The following is an 18,510-nucleotide window of genomic DNA, read 5'->3' on the forward strand; positions in this document are numbered from 1 at the left end:
GGAATCTGCAAGCACTGAACTTCAGTCTCTTGTCAATCTGTTAGATGTGTTCTAGTCTGCCTGTTGCTTTTTCCCATTGTCTGCTCTAGGTTTTGCTAGACTTTCTCCTAGTTGAAATCCCTTAGATTGACTGAAATCTACAGGAGGTAGGACTAAGAATCACTTTCGGTGCTTCACTGGAATTACTTGGTGCCCCCAAGATTTCTCAGAAGATTCAGGTGAAAATTCTGTTCATTCCCAGTAGCAATGGTCAGCTGTCATTACAGCACAGAAGATACAAGTCATCAAGTTCAAACTTGATTCACAGTGTCTTTAGGAAAATTATGGCTTTTTTAGATCTCAGAAATAATGTGGAAGTGCTTAAGAAGCATCCACCTCAGCAAATGTAGTTGTCTCTGCCCTGCGGTCATTCTTTCATTGAAGAAGGTGAAGGTGCAGACAGGTAAGTAGTATAGTTAGGAGTGCAGCTTCTCAATCTTCAGTGACATTTAGTATTTTGGGGTTTTTTATTATTACAGTAATCCAAGACAGTACAATGTTTTTTTCTGTTATTTTTTTCACTTGATGATTGATTTGATATTGGGGTTTGATTTTTTTTTTTTTTTATAAAAGACATTTATTTGCTTTGGTTTTGTTAAACTGCTTGGGTTTACATCTAAAAAAATCATAATTGAGTCCTTATTGCTGACAGATATTAGTATCTGAAGGACATTGTAATATTTGACACCACCCTACATGCCACGTTAGATATTTCTCAACGTGGGGGAGAGGGTGCAATCTTATTTCTGCATATTGTATGACCAGCAGTCCTTGTCTTCAGCATATCATGATGTGATTCTCCCCACTTCTTCTTTGCATATTAAGACTTCTGATTTTTCTTATTTTTGCCCTATTTTGATTACCTCTTATCTGCAGCAACAGAGATCTATTCTTCCTTTAAATAAACTTGCATGTACTTCCATTAAAAAGGCACTAAAGCAAAACAACAAAGAAACTGCAACCAAAACCAAACCTCAACAAAAAACTCCAAGGAAGTTATCTTTTCCACTATGTTTCATTTTAGGTTTTTGTTATAGTCAGTTCTCACTCTGAAATATTTTTACTGCTCTTTCCTTGTGACAGTTAATGGTTTTGACTACAGCTTGTTCATGTTACATTTTCTAACACAGTCCTCAGCTGTCTTAGAGAGAAAAAGATAGATCGAGGATTGCCTTTTTTCTCAGCATTATGGCTACTTTATTTTAATTGATAGCATGGGTACAACAGTGGCTGTTGAAGCCGAGCTTTGAATTGCTCCTCCACTTTGCCTGCTGAGTAAGAAAAGCATCTTTCGTGACAGGTTTGAAGCTCTTGTGGCAGAAATCCCAGGGAAGATACTTATGCAGGCTGGGAGCCATCCCCTCCTTTCATCTTCAGTAAAGAAACTAAAGCCTAAAAATATGCTCTTTTGGCTTTACATACGTTGACTCTGTAGATTATCCTAAAGCATTCTATTTGATTTGTTTATGGAGTAAAAATACTTTTTCAATGCAACCTTTATCTTCACCTTCAGTGAACCTGTTAATAGGTGGCAAATAGGAAGATTAACAGGCTGGAACACCTACCAGAACCTACTTGTCTGCTTAAGTGTCACTGAAATAGCTTAAACTGCATTTACAGGAGCTGTGTGCCAGCAGCACATGTGGATAGATGTACGTAGTCTTACTGTAATTTAGCTGTTCAGATTAGCAGTGCAGCTATTCATGATGCATTCCCAGTTGTGTGCCAGGGCACCCTCCTGTCAAATGGTGCTTGCCCATGCTACTGCATTCACACCAGCTGAATTTCATTAGCTCAAGACAGTCTGCAGATGGTACAGTCATGTATCTGACTGCAAGGTAGGAAAACAATGCAAGTGAAACCAACGTTGTGCAGCTTTGTTGGACTGCTTTATTTAGTGGCCAAAGAACTTGGTGTACATCCATAATCATGTTTACTTTATTATTTTGCTGCAGTTTGGTGCTGATTAGTCTGTCTCTTGCATGGCAATCTACTGCTTCATGTTCTCAAATCAGATTTTCTGGAAGTGGCAGTGGACAGGAAGAAAATGCAGCACTGGAAGCTGCAGATACTAACCAGAAAAATCTCTTTTTCCCTATTATATGGGCCTAGATAGTATTAATGATTCTGCAGGTCAGTCTTGGCCAAGTTTCCCTGAAGAGCTTGGTAACACCACAGGTTCCTTTGCATATCTAGAAGCTGAAGAATTTGACTTTAGTCTGTGCAGATGTGAGTGACAGTTTTCGGTAGTTTTACTGGAAGACAAGTCATAAAAACAAATGCATTACATGGAATTAGAATAAAGTTAGCACAGGTACCAGCTTTTAGTGGGTACTTTTGCAGACTAAGTAAAACCATACTTGGTCTTTGGAAGATAGCAGCTGTGTGCACTCTGTCAATGTCTGGTTGAAATGGCTAAAGAGAAGTCATTGAATACCCTGAGCAGAGGCAGTGCATCAGTTAGCTGTACTCAGTGCATTAGTTAATTCCTCTGTCTACATCATCATCTGTTTCCTATGGCTTGTTAGGATGTGAACCTGTTTCTTGCAGTGCTGGAGGCAAAATGGCTGATCTCTTGGAGTTTTAAGTCTTCTTCCTCCTAATGCAGCTTTTCTCAGTACCGTCTGCCACATAACATTGAGCACAAACAGGAGCTGTCTAGGTGGCTGGCTCAGCCTCTCCTGGTTTTGGTTCAACTCCTAGAGGTCATATTTTTAAAGCACCATTCCAGATCCTGAGACCTATGTTCCCTCCCTTTGAAAATGTACTGTCTGCCTGACCTGGATGGTTTTTTGATTCAGATTTTTGTATTTGTTTGCTTAATCTAACTCAGGTCAGTTCCCTTACCTGGTTTGTAACACAAGAAGAGGGTGGCAGAAGGGATGGCTTTTTTTTTTTTTTTCCTTCTTTTGGTAGCATTGATTTACAGTTCTATATAAATAGGGTACTGAGGCGTGGGATCAGAACTTCTTGCACCTTTTTTATACTCAAGTCAACGTATTGGTAACTAATGCCCTGATGTCAAACCTTATGTTCCATAGAAATATGTAACTTGCGTAGCATACCTTGGAGGTGTGTAACATAGTACATGCCTTAAATCAGAGATCCTCTGAATGAAATTAGATACAATCATAACTGAACTACTGTGGTGTGATAGTGAATTTGCCAAGGGTTTATTCCCCTTGGTCCTGTCTGAGTATAGTATTGAAACAGAAAGCTAGTTTCAGATGAAAAGAAAAATGCAATCTTGTATTTTTTTTCAGATGTTCCTAAGCTCCAGCACGTATCCTGAGATTCATGGTTATTTGCATGCGAAGGAGCAGGGAAAGAAATCATGGAAAAAATTGTACTTTTTGTTGAGAAGATCTGGCCTTTATTTTTCCACTAAAGGTACCTCTAAGGTAAGGGAAGATTAAAAAAGAAGAGAACTGTGAAGTTAGAGCAAAGGTGTATGTATTTATCATTTGTTGTTATATTCACAAAATTTGAATTTCAATGTACGGTGACAAAAAGGATAGAAGATCTATTTATTATAGATTAAATATGTAAAAATATTGAAATACAAAATTGGGAAAATACTGTCTTAGAAACAGTAGTTGTTTTTTGCCTGATGACTTTACTTCATTCTGGTTAATATTTTTCCAGTCAGTTAACAGTGTCCTTTTAAAATGAATTTTCAAACTGTAGTTAAAATTCTTAAGTAGATGCACTGAAAGGTGGAGATAGTTCATTATATAAAATAAACAAAAACCTGCCTGTAAAGTATTTACAAGGAAAGCTTTTGAGAGTTCTCATATTTTTTCACTGGTCACTTTAAACCTGATTATGTTAAACAGAATACAGTGGAGTTGAGACACCATTTTATGTAAAGCACTTCAAACAATGTTTTTTCTTGTTCTAAATTTCCTGTGTTAACTGCCAGATTATTCGTTGGGCTGGTTTTGTATCCCTCAGCAACTTTCTTTTGTTTGCTTCTTTGACTTAATCAGCCTCAGAGGATAGAGATAGTGGTTAGAAATAGTAAGGGACAGTAATAATTACAATGTGTTGTTTTTCACATTATGAAAGTATATTTTATTTTGATATTTGAAAGGCACACTGCTCTCAAAATTTAACTCCTACTATTCTAATATTGTGGCATGATTTTAGTGGGTGATTTCCCGAAACAGTATCACCGGTACTTTTATTTTTCCCCCTCTCTAGAAGAATAAACTATTTTACTAGTTTAAGGTGTCTCTGCATCATAAAATTAATGTTGAGTTGTCTCTTTATAGATTTCATGATGTCACAGTTAAAACTGTAGTATGTAAGACTCTGTTTTGGAACAGAATAACAACTATACTCTTCTGCGTTTCTTACTGGGAGAGGCTGGCTAAAAGTTGTCTAACTGTACTACATTGCTCTTCTTTTTAGGAGCCCAGGCATCTTCAGTTTTTCTGTGAATTCAGCAATAGTGATATGTACATGTCTTTGACAGGCAAAAAGATTTCTGGAGCACCAACAAACTATGGATTCTGCTTTAAGGTACAAGCTTAATATTCTGATACATATTAAAGCAAGCCACAGTTTTTAGGTAAGCTTAAGTTTCTTTAAGGTTTTTGAAAACAAAATTCAGCTGTCTATTATAAAATAGGAGAATTAGTGGCTTTTATTTCAACAGGTATTATCTTCAAGATATGCATTAATGCTAAAAAAATGTGCTGTGGCCTTCTAGCCTAACAAATCAGGAGGAGCCAGAGACCTGAAACAGCTCTGTGCAGATGATGAACAAAGTAGGACCTGTTGGATGACAGCAATTAGGTTGCTTAAGGTAATTTTTCTGGGTGGAGTTAGCTTCTTGCTTACTGTTTACTATTTGAAACTTTGATACTGTGCAGTAGAAAAGTAGCATAATTCTAGGTTCCCATGCAATAGGGAATTTGTAGGATTTTGTATTCTGAAAGCTTGTTTTCTTTATCCCATCAAACAGAGATCAAATTATTGTGGAATCATTGTGTAGGGGATGGGATGATTCATTGAAGCCTCAGTCCTGCAAATACTGAACTTAACATTAGGCATATGCTTATATCTAACAATCATAAGTTCATCAAGATCATTGAGTAATGTGGACCAATGCTACAAGAATGCACAGAAGGATAAATTTAATATATTTTTTAAATGTATCTGTTTGTGACAACATATTGTGTGTATTAAATGGTTAGTAGTTAATGCAGAGAGCACATTTATAAAGGCAGCAACGATGACAATTGTTTTGCATTACCTTGTCCTAACAGCATTTGTCCCTGCTTTTTAGTGGTAAGGGAAGGCATGGGTTAGCTATTACATCTGGAGCACAAATTTACTTAGTTAAGTTTTATAACTGAAAATGCTAACCATGTTATTTTCTGGTTTTAGTATGGGATGCAGCTGTATCAGAATTACATGCAACCATATCAAGGTAGAAGTGGCTGCAGCCCTTTGAATATAACACCTATGGTATGTCCCACCGTAGCTCTATGAATAAGTACATTGTTTCTGCCATCGTGCTATTTTTAAGTAGCTTGTGTCAGTTATAGGACTGACCTGATGCTGCAACTATTTGATTGTATGAATGCTTGCTGAAAAATTCAGGGCCGTCAGGATTGACTAGAGTTCAGACCAGTCAGCAGGCTTTTTCCTTTAGTCAGATCTCCAGTATTTTGGGAGATCATTGTCTTATTATCACTATCAAAAAGAATAGAAAGAGGATTTTGAAAACAGAGCAGCAGACCTATAAATACATTTAAAAAGAAGCAAAGTGTTTAAAGTTACACATGCTGCAGATGATTAATAAACTATAACATCCTTTTCAGTAGAGAGCAATATTTCCTTTTTTAAAATATAAAATATTAAGTAATTTAGATTAATTTCAGCTGGTGTAATACTGGCTGGACTTCAGAGGAGGAACACCAAAATTTGATAGAACTGGGTTTTGGAGGAGCAACAGCCTATACTAGATGCTGTGTCCATCTCCTCAATCAGGTAGTTTGGATTTGAATCGGGTTGTCCTTTTCGTTAGTATTTTTTGTTATCCTAGTTCTTTATGATTCATTTGATTGCAGACTTTTTTTGTGGATGATTCATATCACTTCTGTGTGTTTTGTTGGTTAAATGGGGTAAAAATTACTTGTCAGAACTTGTGAAAGTGGTTTTATGGTGGATTTTTTGAGCTCTTGCTATAGGTGTTGCTGTTAAAATGTGTAAAGCATACATTTGCTATTATAGGTATTCACAAAAATAGTTTTCAGTGATATTGCTAAAAAGCATGGCTTCAAAGCTCTGTTTAATACTGGCTGTGTTTTCACTTTCTGTTAAGTGAAGCTGTTACAATAGGCAGCTGCTGCTTTTATAACAGATCTGGGAGCCATTACTGATTCTCTCATACACTGCTGTGGGCATTTTAGCTATTGTAGCTTCTAACACAGGCAGAATTTACAACCAGCAATAATCACAGCACTGTTTTGCTACTTGTATATAATTCATCAATTAAACAAATGGGATAAACTTGGGAATTAAGTGCACAGGCTACCGAACCTGCTTCATAGGGGAACCACTTCTGTGCTTCACATTCCTCAAAAACACACAACCATGTGAGCTAAAAAGAGTAGCAAACATTTTGTCTTATTTTGCTCTTGTTTATTTACTTTTGCAAAGTTCTTCACAGGCTAGAGTTACTCAGGCAGACCTTGATTACAGTGTCAAGAATTATAGTGAATTACAGAATTCCTGTCTTCCATTTCTAGTTCCAAATAGAAACTCTTTGGAACAGGGTTGCTTTGGTTTTGGACTGGGAAGCTTTGACAACCCTACAGGAATCTGGGCCTCTTGTGTTTTTAGATAGTACTTTAACTTACTCAGTGATAGAATGTTCATTTAATTATTTGATGTTCAAGTGCCTGGCAACATTTGAACCATCACAGTCTGTATTAAACTTGATTTTGTAAACCTTGATTTTTGAGAAGTATTTTGGTGAGTTTTAAGACTTCTTTGTCAAACTGAAATGCTTTTTGTACTACTGTTATGAACTTGAACTTCACTGGGAGGAAAAAAGCTTCTGACTGTTTTCAGTTCTTAAAATGGTACACTTAGAGGGAAAGTTGATATAGAAAGCTTACATAAAGTTTTCTTATATATACATTTATGACATCTTCATAGCAAAATATTTCAAGTGTTTATTAATTTGATGGCTATATATAAGAGTTTTATATTTTATCTTTTTTTTTTTCTTACTTAGGTAACTTAATAGCAGTTTGCTGTCCTGTTTTCACGTGCAAGGGGCTAGTTATAGTTAAAAATATAAAAAGAATTTATGGTAAAGCAGTGTATTTATCACCCATTGCAGTAATGCAGGAAGGTGATCTGTTGTGCCAGACTCTAAAATTGAGCTTTGCAGCATCGTACTAGAAGTACAGATGCTCTCTAGGGTAAAATTAGTTTGGCTCTGATGAGAAATGCTGCACGTACTTGAAACATCATTTAGAAAGCACTGTTTTCTCAGAAGCTCACTTTTAAATGATCAACCTTAAAAAAAAAATAACGAACTAAGTTTGTTTTTTTTTCTTGCAGAGAAGCATTTCAGAAAATTCTTTAGTAGCAATGGATTTTTCAGGACACAGAAGCAGAATTATAGAAAATCCAACAGAAGCCCTTTCAGTTGCAGTTGAAGAAGGATTAGCATGGCGGGTATAAACACCTTTGCTTTATCAGAGTAGTATTTTCTGATACTTTTTTAAACAAAAAAGCTTTGAAATCATGTTTCTACTTCTCTCATACAGAGGAGAGGGTGTCTACGACTGAACTCACATGGTAGTCCTATTGCCATGTCTAACATGGGTATGTGTGAGTTAATTGCCAAAGAAATGCTATAGCTGGTTCTTTCAGTAAAGGAGAAATGTTTTTTAAAAGTCTTTATTTCTACAGCTATACACAGATCTCAGTCATGGTTTCATCATAAAATCTCTAGAGAAGAGGCTCAGAGACTTATTTTGCAGCATGGACTTGTAGATGGGTAAGTTAATTCTTTACATAACTCTTCTGAGACATATTTCTAGTTGTCAGCTGCTATTTTCATGCAGTTCTTACTGGGGGGGGGATGAAGGGGGGGAAAGGAAGATTTTGCACTTACCTAACAAATGAAAAATCTTTTATATAGGGCTATCTGGGGATCGTTTGGTTTCTATTTTATATCTTTTGGAAGCAGTAAAATGGTGATCTAACACTTCGATTCTGTCACTGACAGATTACTTATGTCTGCTCAGAGCCAGGCACTTGCGCTCTGTGTTTGCACAGTATTCTCTGGGTACTGTCAACTTTGGCACCAGTGTCTTTTGTATCTCTTATTAGTGATGAAAGAATGAAAGCCTGAAAACATTGACTATCCTTATTCAAAGATGAACTGTGCAAAGACAGCCATTGAAAAAAAAGTATGCTTTTCTGTATGCAGTGACTGAAAATTGTATTATCCCATAATGGTAACCAGTAGCCATTAGCATAAAATTATTCACTTTTTGTTTTCTCTCATTTAAATTTTATTTTTTAAAAAATGACATAACAACTAGGTATTTTATGTTCAAATCCTGCTGGTTTTCATCTCCATATTTTTATCTTTGCTCCTATATTAAATGTAAACTTCGGCCTCCTTCATTCCACAATTAATTCCATAGAATTCTTTAAGTTTTTCTGAGTCTGTTTCCAGTTAGGTACTGGTTATGTTAGATTACAGATTAAATTCCTTCAGTTTCAGATTAAGTATATTGTAATACTGTTTTTTCTATCCACAGTAAGGGCTCTAGGAAAAAAAAAGAAATAGAAAGGTGAGGAAAAATAGTCATAGTCAGCAAGGATTAACCCTTTTATACTTTTTTCTTCTTTTTTTTTTTAATTTCAAGGGTCCTGTTTTTAAGTGTGATTAGTCATCCTAAAACTGCTTCTGTACTCTGCATTTATGCTTGCGTTTGTTACATGAGAGGGTCAGGACATAGGGGGTGAATCCAATATGTATTTCTAAGCCCATGTCATTCTAGGGCTGCTGAATCTTCCCGTGTATTTCAGTGGGTGTAATGGAAATGCTGTTACATGAAACCCAGTAGATTTGATGAGTAAATAGCAATGGGTTTTGAGATGAGAAAGGGAACATCTTGCTAACGTTATTTTAGTACAGTGTTGATGATGTCACATTTTTGGATCTATTCATAGAGATGCCATTGTGGTTTTGTTGAGGATGATACTTTTGTGTGGACTGTTTAAAGTTGATTAGCTCATGGTAGTATGAGTGCTCATATGCTGTAAGATACATACTCAGGAGTTACAGTGAAGTCATGCAGTAATGTTACTGCATGTGACAAATGCTGTGCTTTTTGATGGGCTGGGAGAATGAATTATCACCAAAAATATAGGAGTTTGTCATGGAAATAATAAGATTTTAGTTTCTGGGAGTGGGGACAGGGACTACAGAGAAAATAATCCATGTTAAGACATCATGAGATCTTTATATCAGCATGTGTAAAAAGTTCCTTTTCAATGGGCTTTACTAAGACTCTGTGAACTACAAACCTTTCTTCATAATGAAGTGATACCAAGCTGTGTGGTGGACACCATAGAGGGAAGGCAGTCCATCCAGAGGGACCTTGGCAGGCTGGAGAGATGGGCCCATGCCAGTCTAGTGAAATTCAGTGTGGCCAAGTGCAAGGTCCTGCACCAGGGTCAGGACAAACCCAGGCACAAATACAGGCTGGGGAGAGAATGTTTAGAGAGCAGCCCTGAGGAAAAGGACTTGGGCTTGTAGTAGTTGAGAAGCTTGACATGAGGCACCAGCATGTGCTTGCAGCCCAGAAGGCCAGCCACATCCCGGGCTGCATCAAAAGAAGTATGGCCAGCAGGGCAAGGGAGGTGATTCTGCCCATCTACTCTGACCCTGTGAGACCACTCCTGGACTACTGTGTACAGTTTTGCAGCTCCCACCACAGGAAAGATACAGACCTGTTGGAGGGGGTCCAGAGAAGGGCCACAAAGATGATCAAAGGGCTTGAGCACCCCTGCTACAAAGATAGGGTGAGAGAGCTGGGGTTATTCAGCCTGGAGAAGAGAAGGCTCTGGGGAGACCTTGTATCAGCCTTCCAGTACATGAAGGGGGCCTACAGGAAAGCTAGGGAGGGGCTTTTCACCAGATAGGGTAGTGATAGGACATGGGATAATGGCTTTAAACTGAAAGAAGGTAGATTTAGGTTAGATATAAGGAAGAAATTCTTCACCATCAAGGTAGTAAGATACTGAAATAGGTTGAATATAGAGGTTGCTGTTGCCCCCTCCCTTGAGATGTTTAAGGCCAGGCTGGATGAGGTCTTGTGCAACCTGGTCTAGTGGAAGGTGTCCCCTGCCTATGCGGGGGGGGTTGGATCTTGATGATTTTCAAGGTCCTTTCTAGCCTTAGCTATTCTATGATTCTATGAATGAAAGTAGGTCTATTGTGCTAAGGTTTGAAAAGAATACAGATATTTTTATGTGAAGTAGAACAAATTTTGCTTATCTTTCTGTTAAAGCAAGGAAAAAAGTAAGAATGTACTTTAAAAGAAGTGATGGATAGGGACACAAATCATCCTAATCAACTTGTATTTTCTTTTGTATGCAATATGATTTCTTTTTATATTGTTTAATGTGGATCACCCTATTTGGCTTTAGAGAACCCATTCTGGATAGATGCAATGTGTCACATTCTTGTGAGTGTAGTTTTTCTGAATAAAATAGAATGTCAGTCCTCGATAACTAAAACATCTAAAAGATTTGCTTTTATGCAAATCTGTGCTCTGAAAAATTTCATCCATGTCCTGGAGAGGGTGGAAGGCCACTAGGTGGTGAGAGAGAGCTTGCTAGGAGAGACCGAGTCTATTGAGAACTCCTGCTCTTACTCTTTGCTGTGTGCTCTTGCGAACAGGATGCTGAGTTGACAATTATCCTTCTTTAATAACTGAATTAGTATTAAAGATCCGAATTAAATGTAAGGGGATTTTTTTAGAAATCTAAATTACTATGGACTCCAGGTTTCATAATTCCCAGGTATTTTCTTTTTAAAAATAGAATTCTTAAGAAGTTTGATAATAAAATCAGTAGTTTGGAACCACTACCCTTAGTCAGTGAAAATCCACTGTAATTCGTTGTCTTTTTTATTCTCCTAAAATCCTTTCTTTTCATGTAATAGTTGTACCTGGTACATGGTTGGGCAAAAGTAGAAGGCCACTAATGGTCACTTACTTGATACCTGCAAGTCCATTTTGACAATTTCTTTTGTGTCCTGAATGAGGAGCATGGTTGCCAGTGCCTGTCCCTCCATTTCCTTTCTTTGGTAAATAGCTTTATCTGTTCCAGACCTGACAGTACAAATGATTCAGACTCTCTTGACTGCAAAGCTGTGAATCAGGTACTTCCTTCTGTCCTCCAAACTCTTCTCTACCAGTATCCCAAACCCAATTATTTAATGGAAGTTGTTTCTTACTAGTAATCAGCAACTGTTGACCATTGAGAGTGTTGTGATTTGAATAACAATGCCATCAATTGAGCAAAGTGTAGCTCTGTCTCAGATGGAATTTTGTTGGTGTGCAGAAGTGTGTGTGAAAACCATTCTGATATGTCTTGCATTACTTTTTCTGTAAATTTCCTGTTGAACTCCCTTTTGAATTTTCTCTGTAAAGCTCATTTGGGTAAATGTCAGAGTAAAAAGAAAAGTACAAAGTTGGAGGGTGCTTTTCTGTCCAAAGAGATGCATTATAATTCTATGCAGAGTTAAAACTAACACATATAGTGCCATTTGTTTTTAGAGTGTGCATTTTTTTACATAATAGACAAGGTGAAGAAGAATTTAAGCAAAAGGATTTTCAGTGACATATTTGCTAAAAAATACTGATTAAAAGCATAATTTACATAATTAATATCATTTTTTCTTTTTGTTAATACTTCTGTAATAAATTTACAACAGTTGGTAGATGGATAGTTGGTAGGTAGATGTTTTACAACAGGTTTTCAGAGTGATCTCATTGTGAAAATTTTCAATCTCTTTTAGGGTATTCCTGGTACGTGATAGCCAAAGTAACCCCAAAACATTTGTATTATCATTGAGTCATGGATTAAAAATAAAGCATTTTCAAATTGTACCAGTAAGTAGTTTTTCTAGTTTATACATACATTTTTAAAACAAACAATTGAATAATTGTGATAGAATATCTCTGGATTATTTTTCTTTTGTTGTTGTATGGCACATGTAAATGTAATAACTATATCCCTAAAAATAATTAATATTCTTTAGTAGAGTTGAACGTTTTTCATTTGCTGTTTCATTTGTTACAAAGCTTGACTAGTATTATGAAATCCTAAAAAGTCTTGGAAAAACAGACAAAACTATTTGAACTGGAATAGAAGCAACCTTAATGACATGAAATTATGTATCAATAAAGGTCATACTGCCTGGTCATGTTTCAAGATGTGCACATTTTCTTTTAAGTCATCTGTTTAGGTGGACTGCCTACAACGTGTGTATGTGTGTATATTTTAGCAACTCGTCTGTTCAAGATAGTTTCCCCTCAATATTTTGAGTTAAACATTTTTTGCTGACCTCTCTTCTAGATTCATGTTGTTGTGCTATATTCATTCCAGGTCTTCTTGAGGGGAACAATTCTAGCAAAAAAATTGGTATCCTTATTTAGTCCAGCTACTTGTAGGTAAGCTGAAATTTCATAAATTGAAATAATATTTCGATCAGTTTTCATTGAAGACACTATCCAATTCTGCCAGCATGGCCAGCTTTCCTGCAGCCCTTCCTCTCCCTCCAGAGGTGGTTTATATTGTTTTCTTTACAATCTGCTTCTCTTGAGATGAGAAAAAAAATTAGCATTACATGTTTTAGTCACAGATGCTTTACATAACTAAGCAGACTTACAGTTTGTTCTCTCTTCACAAGAGCCTTTCTTCCAGACCACATGGTACTCTAGCCTCTATTTTTCTTCCTGATGAAGTTTCTGAGAGATTCTGCTGTTTCTCAGTAGAGATTAGTATAGTGGTTATTTCATTTGTTTCTGATCTGGTATGATCATTACAAAATTTCTGTATGCCTTACCTAAACCATCAGCTGCAAGTCTTCTGGATGGCTTGTAGCTTATATCCTCCCCTAAACAGGTTCCTGTAGAGTAAAACTGACACATTGTATGGGAGGAGAAAAGGAGTGAATCTGTGTTTGTTAAAAGAATTGCTCAGGATTTTCTTTGTGTTAGGTAAAATAATAGAGAAGTCCTTCACCCAAAAGGGATAGCTGTTCCAAATTAATATCAGCCTGTTCTGTGGTCAGAATCCCAGATGTAAGGAATCCCTGTGCTTCTGTTGACTGTGGTCGCTTCCAGTATTTACTTTGGGATAACTATTGTGTGGTTTAGAAAACCTTCTGAACTCTGTATAAATACCCTATAGTACTACTTCATTGGAATGTCATTTAAATCTTACATTTTAGAGACCACATTTTTTTTTACCTGTCAGGACACAGACCCTCTCTTCTGTAAGAACAGATGCAGCAGGAAGGTGTAGTTATCCTCTGAGCTGGATGACTCTCCTCTTCCCTTAAAAAAAGTTCAATAAAAAACATGCCTGTCTTATCCATTTAAAATTTTTTTTTTTTTTAAATAAAGCAATTCATACTGTGCTAGTTACCAGGAAAAAAATAATTTGGTAGGGAGAGCAAATTAATCCAGGAGAGAATATGGAATTTCCTTTCTGTCATTTAATTTCCAGTTGCATTTAGTACCCCTCATGACATTCTCAATATCCTGACTTACTGTTTGCTCCATTTTGCTAGAACAGTCCTCCTGAAGGAGTTCACAAAATTGTTTCTAAGAGGGGAGAAGTTTAGTTTCCTGTTGATACTGATCTTCTAAATGAAGTTATTGTTTCCTGAAAAACAGTTATTACAGTAAGTTGGTAACTTATTAGTAGGAGATCATGGTTAACTTTTTAAACTTCAAATCTACTGTTCTTCTGAAATGCCTTTTTTGCAGTCATTGGAAAGTGAAGATAAACTTTCCTACTAGATGCAAATAAACAAATGGCACTTAGGTCTTCTTTACAAAGTAAAATTCCTTCAGTCTCTAAATCAATTATTTTGCTCTTGCATGTGAGTTTACTTCAGGTTATTTACTTCAGGTTATTGCAATTAAAAATCTCTCCTTTCAGATAGGGCATGCAGCCTGCCAATTAAAGCTTCCCCCACATTAACAGGTGCATCATGTTAACACTGGTAACATGTGCAACAGCTATTGCAGGTGGGAGGCAGGGAATTTGTTGTAAAAAGTTGAAAAGAAAAATGTTGGGGTACATTTATATATATTGTTTATACTGGAGGACGTGAAAGTTTAAATGTTTTTTTCAGCTTTACTATGTTGAGCTGATAGAAGTTATCTTGAGTGTACTCTATCCTGAAATTAGTCCATGTGAAGGAAGAAGAATCAATACGTGGTTTTTGAGACTTTTTCTAACACGTGGTCTCTCATAAAAGCCTTCTTAGCTTGCAGAAGATGTTAGGTTCCTGGACAGTGTAACTTTGATACTAGTTTTTACTTTACAAAAATAAAGTAAAGCTGTCTCCCATGACATCCTCACAAAAAACATCCATTGGACGATGGCAGGATTAGGAACAGAGACCAGAGAGTTGCGGTCAGTGGGGCTGAGTCCATCTGGAGGCCTGTGAGTAGTGGTATCCCTCAGGGGTCAGTACTGGGCCCAGTCTTGTCCAATATATTAATCAGTGACCTGCAGGAAGGATTAGACTGTATCCTTAGCTAATTTGCTGATGCTACAAGGTGGGAGGGGTGGCTGATATTCCAGAAGGCTGTGCTGCCATCCAGTGGGACCTGGACAGGATGGAGAGCTGGATGGGGAGAAACCTTATGAAGTTCAGTGTGGAAAGGGGTAGAACATCTGGGAAAGGACAGCCCCATGCATGAATGCAGGTTTAGGGACTGACCTACTTACTGGAAAGCAGCTCTGGGGAGAAAGACCTGGGAGTCATGGTGGACAGCCACGTGCCCTCATGGCCATCCTGGGATGCATTAAGATGACTGGCCAGCAGGTTGAGGCAAGTTATCCTCCCCCTCTAGTCTGCCCTAGTGAGGCCCTTCCTGGAGTATTTATTTTGTGCAGTTTTGGGCTCCCTAGTTCAAGAGGGACAAGAAGCTACTGGAGAGAGTCCTGCACAGGGCGACTAAGATGATCTAGGGACTGGAACATCTCCCCTGCGAGGAAAGGCTGAGAGAGCTCGGGCTGTTTAGCTTAGAGAAAAGGAGGCTGAGGGGGGATCTCATTGATGTTTATAAATATCTACAGGTCACATGTCAGGAGGATGGGGCCAGACTCTTCTGTGTGGTGTCCAGTGACAGAACATGGAGTAATGGTGTCAAACTGACACACAGGAGATTTAACTGGAATATACGAAAATTCTTCTTTACTTTGAGGGTAACAGAGCATTGGAACAAAATGCCCAGAGTTTGTGGAGTCTTCACCTCTGGAGCCATTCAAAACCTGCATGCTGTGTTCCTGTGTAATCTGGTCTCAGGGATCCTTCTTTGGCAAGGGGGTGTGACTAGATGATCTCCAGAGGTCCCTTCCATTTTGTGATTCTGTGAAAATATTTATTGCTTTATAATAGGCCACCTGCCTTGGTATTCACTTCAAGGTTTGGAATTATCTTGGAGAGGGAAAAATAAGCTGAAAATAAATTCTGATCAACAGGCATCTGAATTGTCAACTCTTCTTGTTTTCAGTGTGGTGGCAGGAAAATTGCATGTCTAAGGGAAGTCCAATGGATAATAATCCATTTTCAGCTTCTTGGCTGCAGCACAAGAATTTGCACATTCACACATTGGCAATTCCTGTTTGGAACTGACATTGTTTGACTTGAGTTGACCGAAGTCTGAGAAGAGAGAAATTGCAGCTATTTCCAGACATGGTAGAAAGGGGTAGAATAACCAAGAGTCATAAGCAGTTCAACAGCTGCATCAGATAAGAAATCCTAGTAACAGGTACGAGAGCCTATTATCTCTCCTCCATTTTCTGCAGTCAAGTAGGGTAGTTACATTTTCTCCTGGCACAGCATTTCCTGCTCTATCCTAACCCTCCTTCAGGATCTTCTGTTCACTACTCTTAAACTTGTAAAGTATCATTTTGCCCCCTTCCTTTTAAAAATAGTTTAAATAGTTTTTTTGCCCTCTATCTACATTAATAGTAATTAGTCACAATTGCTCTGAAGCTTCTTGATACTGGACATATCACCAGTAGAGGATATAAATTGAGAAAGCAATGTAAGTTAGCAGTGTGATAAAAATTGGGCAAGAGCTGATGTTCAGTAGCCTGGAATAGGGAAATACTGATTCTGAATTTTTAAGCAAGTCAAGATTAATCTTCAAAGGTACATTTGGCATTTTCTTCTTTCTTTCCCATATCTATGTTAATACATGCATTTGGAGCTGCAGCAGTTCTTTCTCCTACAACAAAGAATATATCACTACATCAAGATGTTACCTTTGTGGTGGGCAGTTTTTTGTTTAGCAAGTACCATCCAGGGTACTTGTGTATAGCCTTACTGCACCTTATAAAATACATGATGCAAAATACAACAGTTACACAGAACATGAATGGAGCAGAGGTTGAAATCCCTGATTAAGTTGAAACTTGGCAGTTTCTTGTATCTTTAAGAACTCCCTGCTGGTATTAACTACAACTATCATTCCAATCCAAAGGCATAATAGTGCAGAGAGAATATTCCTGTTCTGTCCTCCTAGGCATGCATCTAACTTAAAGGGGAAGTTAAATAATACAATATTTTACTGTTTATTTTTTATCTTGATGTGTATGGTCACTGTATTTTTCCTTCTCTCAGCGGTCATAAGATTATGAATCTCTTGATCTGCAAGAAGACTTCTCAAACAAGTATTTCAACGAGGAAGAAATACCATCGCAACAAAGATTTTATTCTATCATGTTTTTCCATTTTTACAGTTGGAAGATGATGGGAAGCTATTCTTTACCCTTGATGATGGCCATACGAGATTTACTGATCTCATCCAGCTAGTGGAATTCTACCAACTTAACAAAGGAGTTCTGCCTTGCAAGTTAAAACACTACTGTGCACGAATTGCTCTTTAACCAAAGCATCTGTTGTTTCATCAGAGGGAAATGAAGATAGCAGAATACTTTTCCCTAGAGGCAATTTGTATGAAAAAAACATAGCATTGTAAAGATTCTGTGGCTTAGCTGCAAAAAAATTTATATTCTATATCGATAAAAACTTTGCATTGTGATTGTCACAGAAAAATTAATGTTACTTTTTTTAAAAAAACACTCTTTCCTTTGTAATTCTTTAGTGTTGTCTTGGACTTTGGTTTTTTTTCAACTGAGAACATTTTTTTAAAAACTAATGTTGTGTAACTTCTACAAAATATGACTGAAAGAAAGTTCTTAGTTGTTAAGTTTAAATGAACTTTCTGTCACTGAATGTTTCTCATAACTTCTGTTCATCACATAGAATAATAATATTTACTGTGGTGAGGATAAGTTGAACTGCACATTTTATTTGTAAATAAAATGAATAAATATTTTGCACTATATTTTTGAATGCCACTTTGAGGACTATCATATACAAGAAGTGAAAAATCATTAAAACTACTTATAACTGATGAGTTGCATTGACTTGTACTATTACTGTTGTAATATTTTTAAGGATTTTTTTCTTCTAATGACTAAATCTGCATCTTTATGCAGAGCTGGAGTGTCACTTGAATGTGATGTGTATAAACATACGTGAAATGTCATGTAGTGCCTAACATTGTTTGGTGTATATCTCCAGTCTCTAACACAGAGAGAGACGGATACCTATTAAGTACTGCGGATTGTTGCAGAGCTGAGGAGGAAGTCAATTTTAATTGCCCCTAAAAAATAAAGGTAATGTTATAATATGAACAAGTTCACAATATTAAAAAATATTTACAATACTTACAAATAAAGGTACATCCAGTGAACTGTTTGCTGAAAACCTCATGAGAGTGTATTTGCAGTCAGTTCCTAGCGTGTTTTATTATTTACCACAGAATGAAAATTTCAGTACAGCTACCAGTCAGCCAGTCTTTGTGTATTACCACGCACCTTAACATTCCAACTGGAAAGAACTGTTACAATAGCCTGAGTTAAATTTGGGACCATAGTTTTAGAAATACTTTTGGTATCTGTGTTTTTTAAAGAGAGATGATATTGCTGCTTGAACAAAGACAAGAGTGGGGCTTGGATTGAAAGAGACAACCCTGTCCTGAGTCTTGGCTGTCCGATAGGTTTGATCTTGTATGAGGGTTCAGGATGTAGCCTTGGGTATCTTTATACAGGGTAAAGGCTGGAGTACAAGGCAGTGCTTAGAGGTGGGCCATCACACTGAAT

The 18,510-nt window shown here is 37.1% G+C and overlaps 1 protein-coding gene across 1 annotated transcript in view; it reads left to right on the forward strand.

Moving 5' to 3' along the window:
- The window catches only part of GRB14 (growth factor receptor bound protein 14), a 53,919-nt gene extending 36,160 nt beyond the window's left edge, over positions 1-17,759 (forward strand). The window contains exons 6-14 of the mRNA XM_071747498.1: positions 3,303-3,440; positions 4,453-4,563; positions 4,754-4,849; positions 5,434-5,514; positions 7,624-7,740; positions 7,833-7,890; positions 7,978-8,065; positions 12,110-12,203; positions 17,083-17,759. Of these exons, the coding sequence (XP_071603599.1) occupies positions 3,303-3,440; positions 4,453-4,563; positions 4,754-4,849; positions 5,434-5,514; positions 7,624-7,740; positions 7,833-7,890; positions 7,978-8,065; positions 12,110-12,203; positions 17,083-17,229 (930 nt within the window). The 3' untranslated portion in view covers positions 17,230-17,759. The remainder of the gene's footprint in view (positions 1-3,302; positions 3,441-4,452; positions 4,564-4,753; positions 4,850-5,433; positions 5,515-7,623; positions 7,741-7,832; positions 7,891-7,977; positions 8,066-12,109; positions 12,204-17,082) is intronic.
- The last annotated feature ends 751 nt before the right edge of the window (positions 17,760-18,510 follow it).

This window comes from Heliangelus exortis, chromosome 6 (assembly GCF_036169615.1).
Source record: "Heliangelus exortis chromosome 6, bHelExo1.hap1, whole genome shotgun sequence".
Taxonomy (NCBI): domain Eukaryota; kingdom Metazoa; phylum Chordata; class Aves; order Apodiformes; family Trochilidae; genus Heliangelus; species Heliangelus exortis.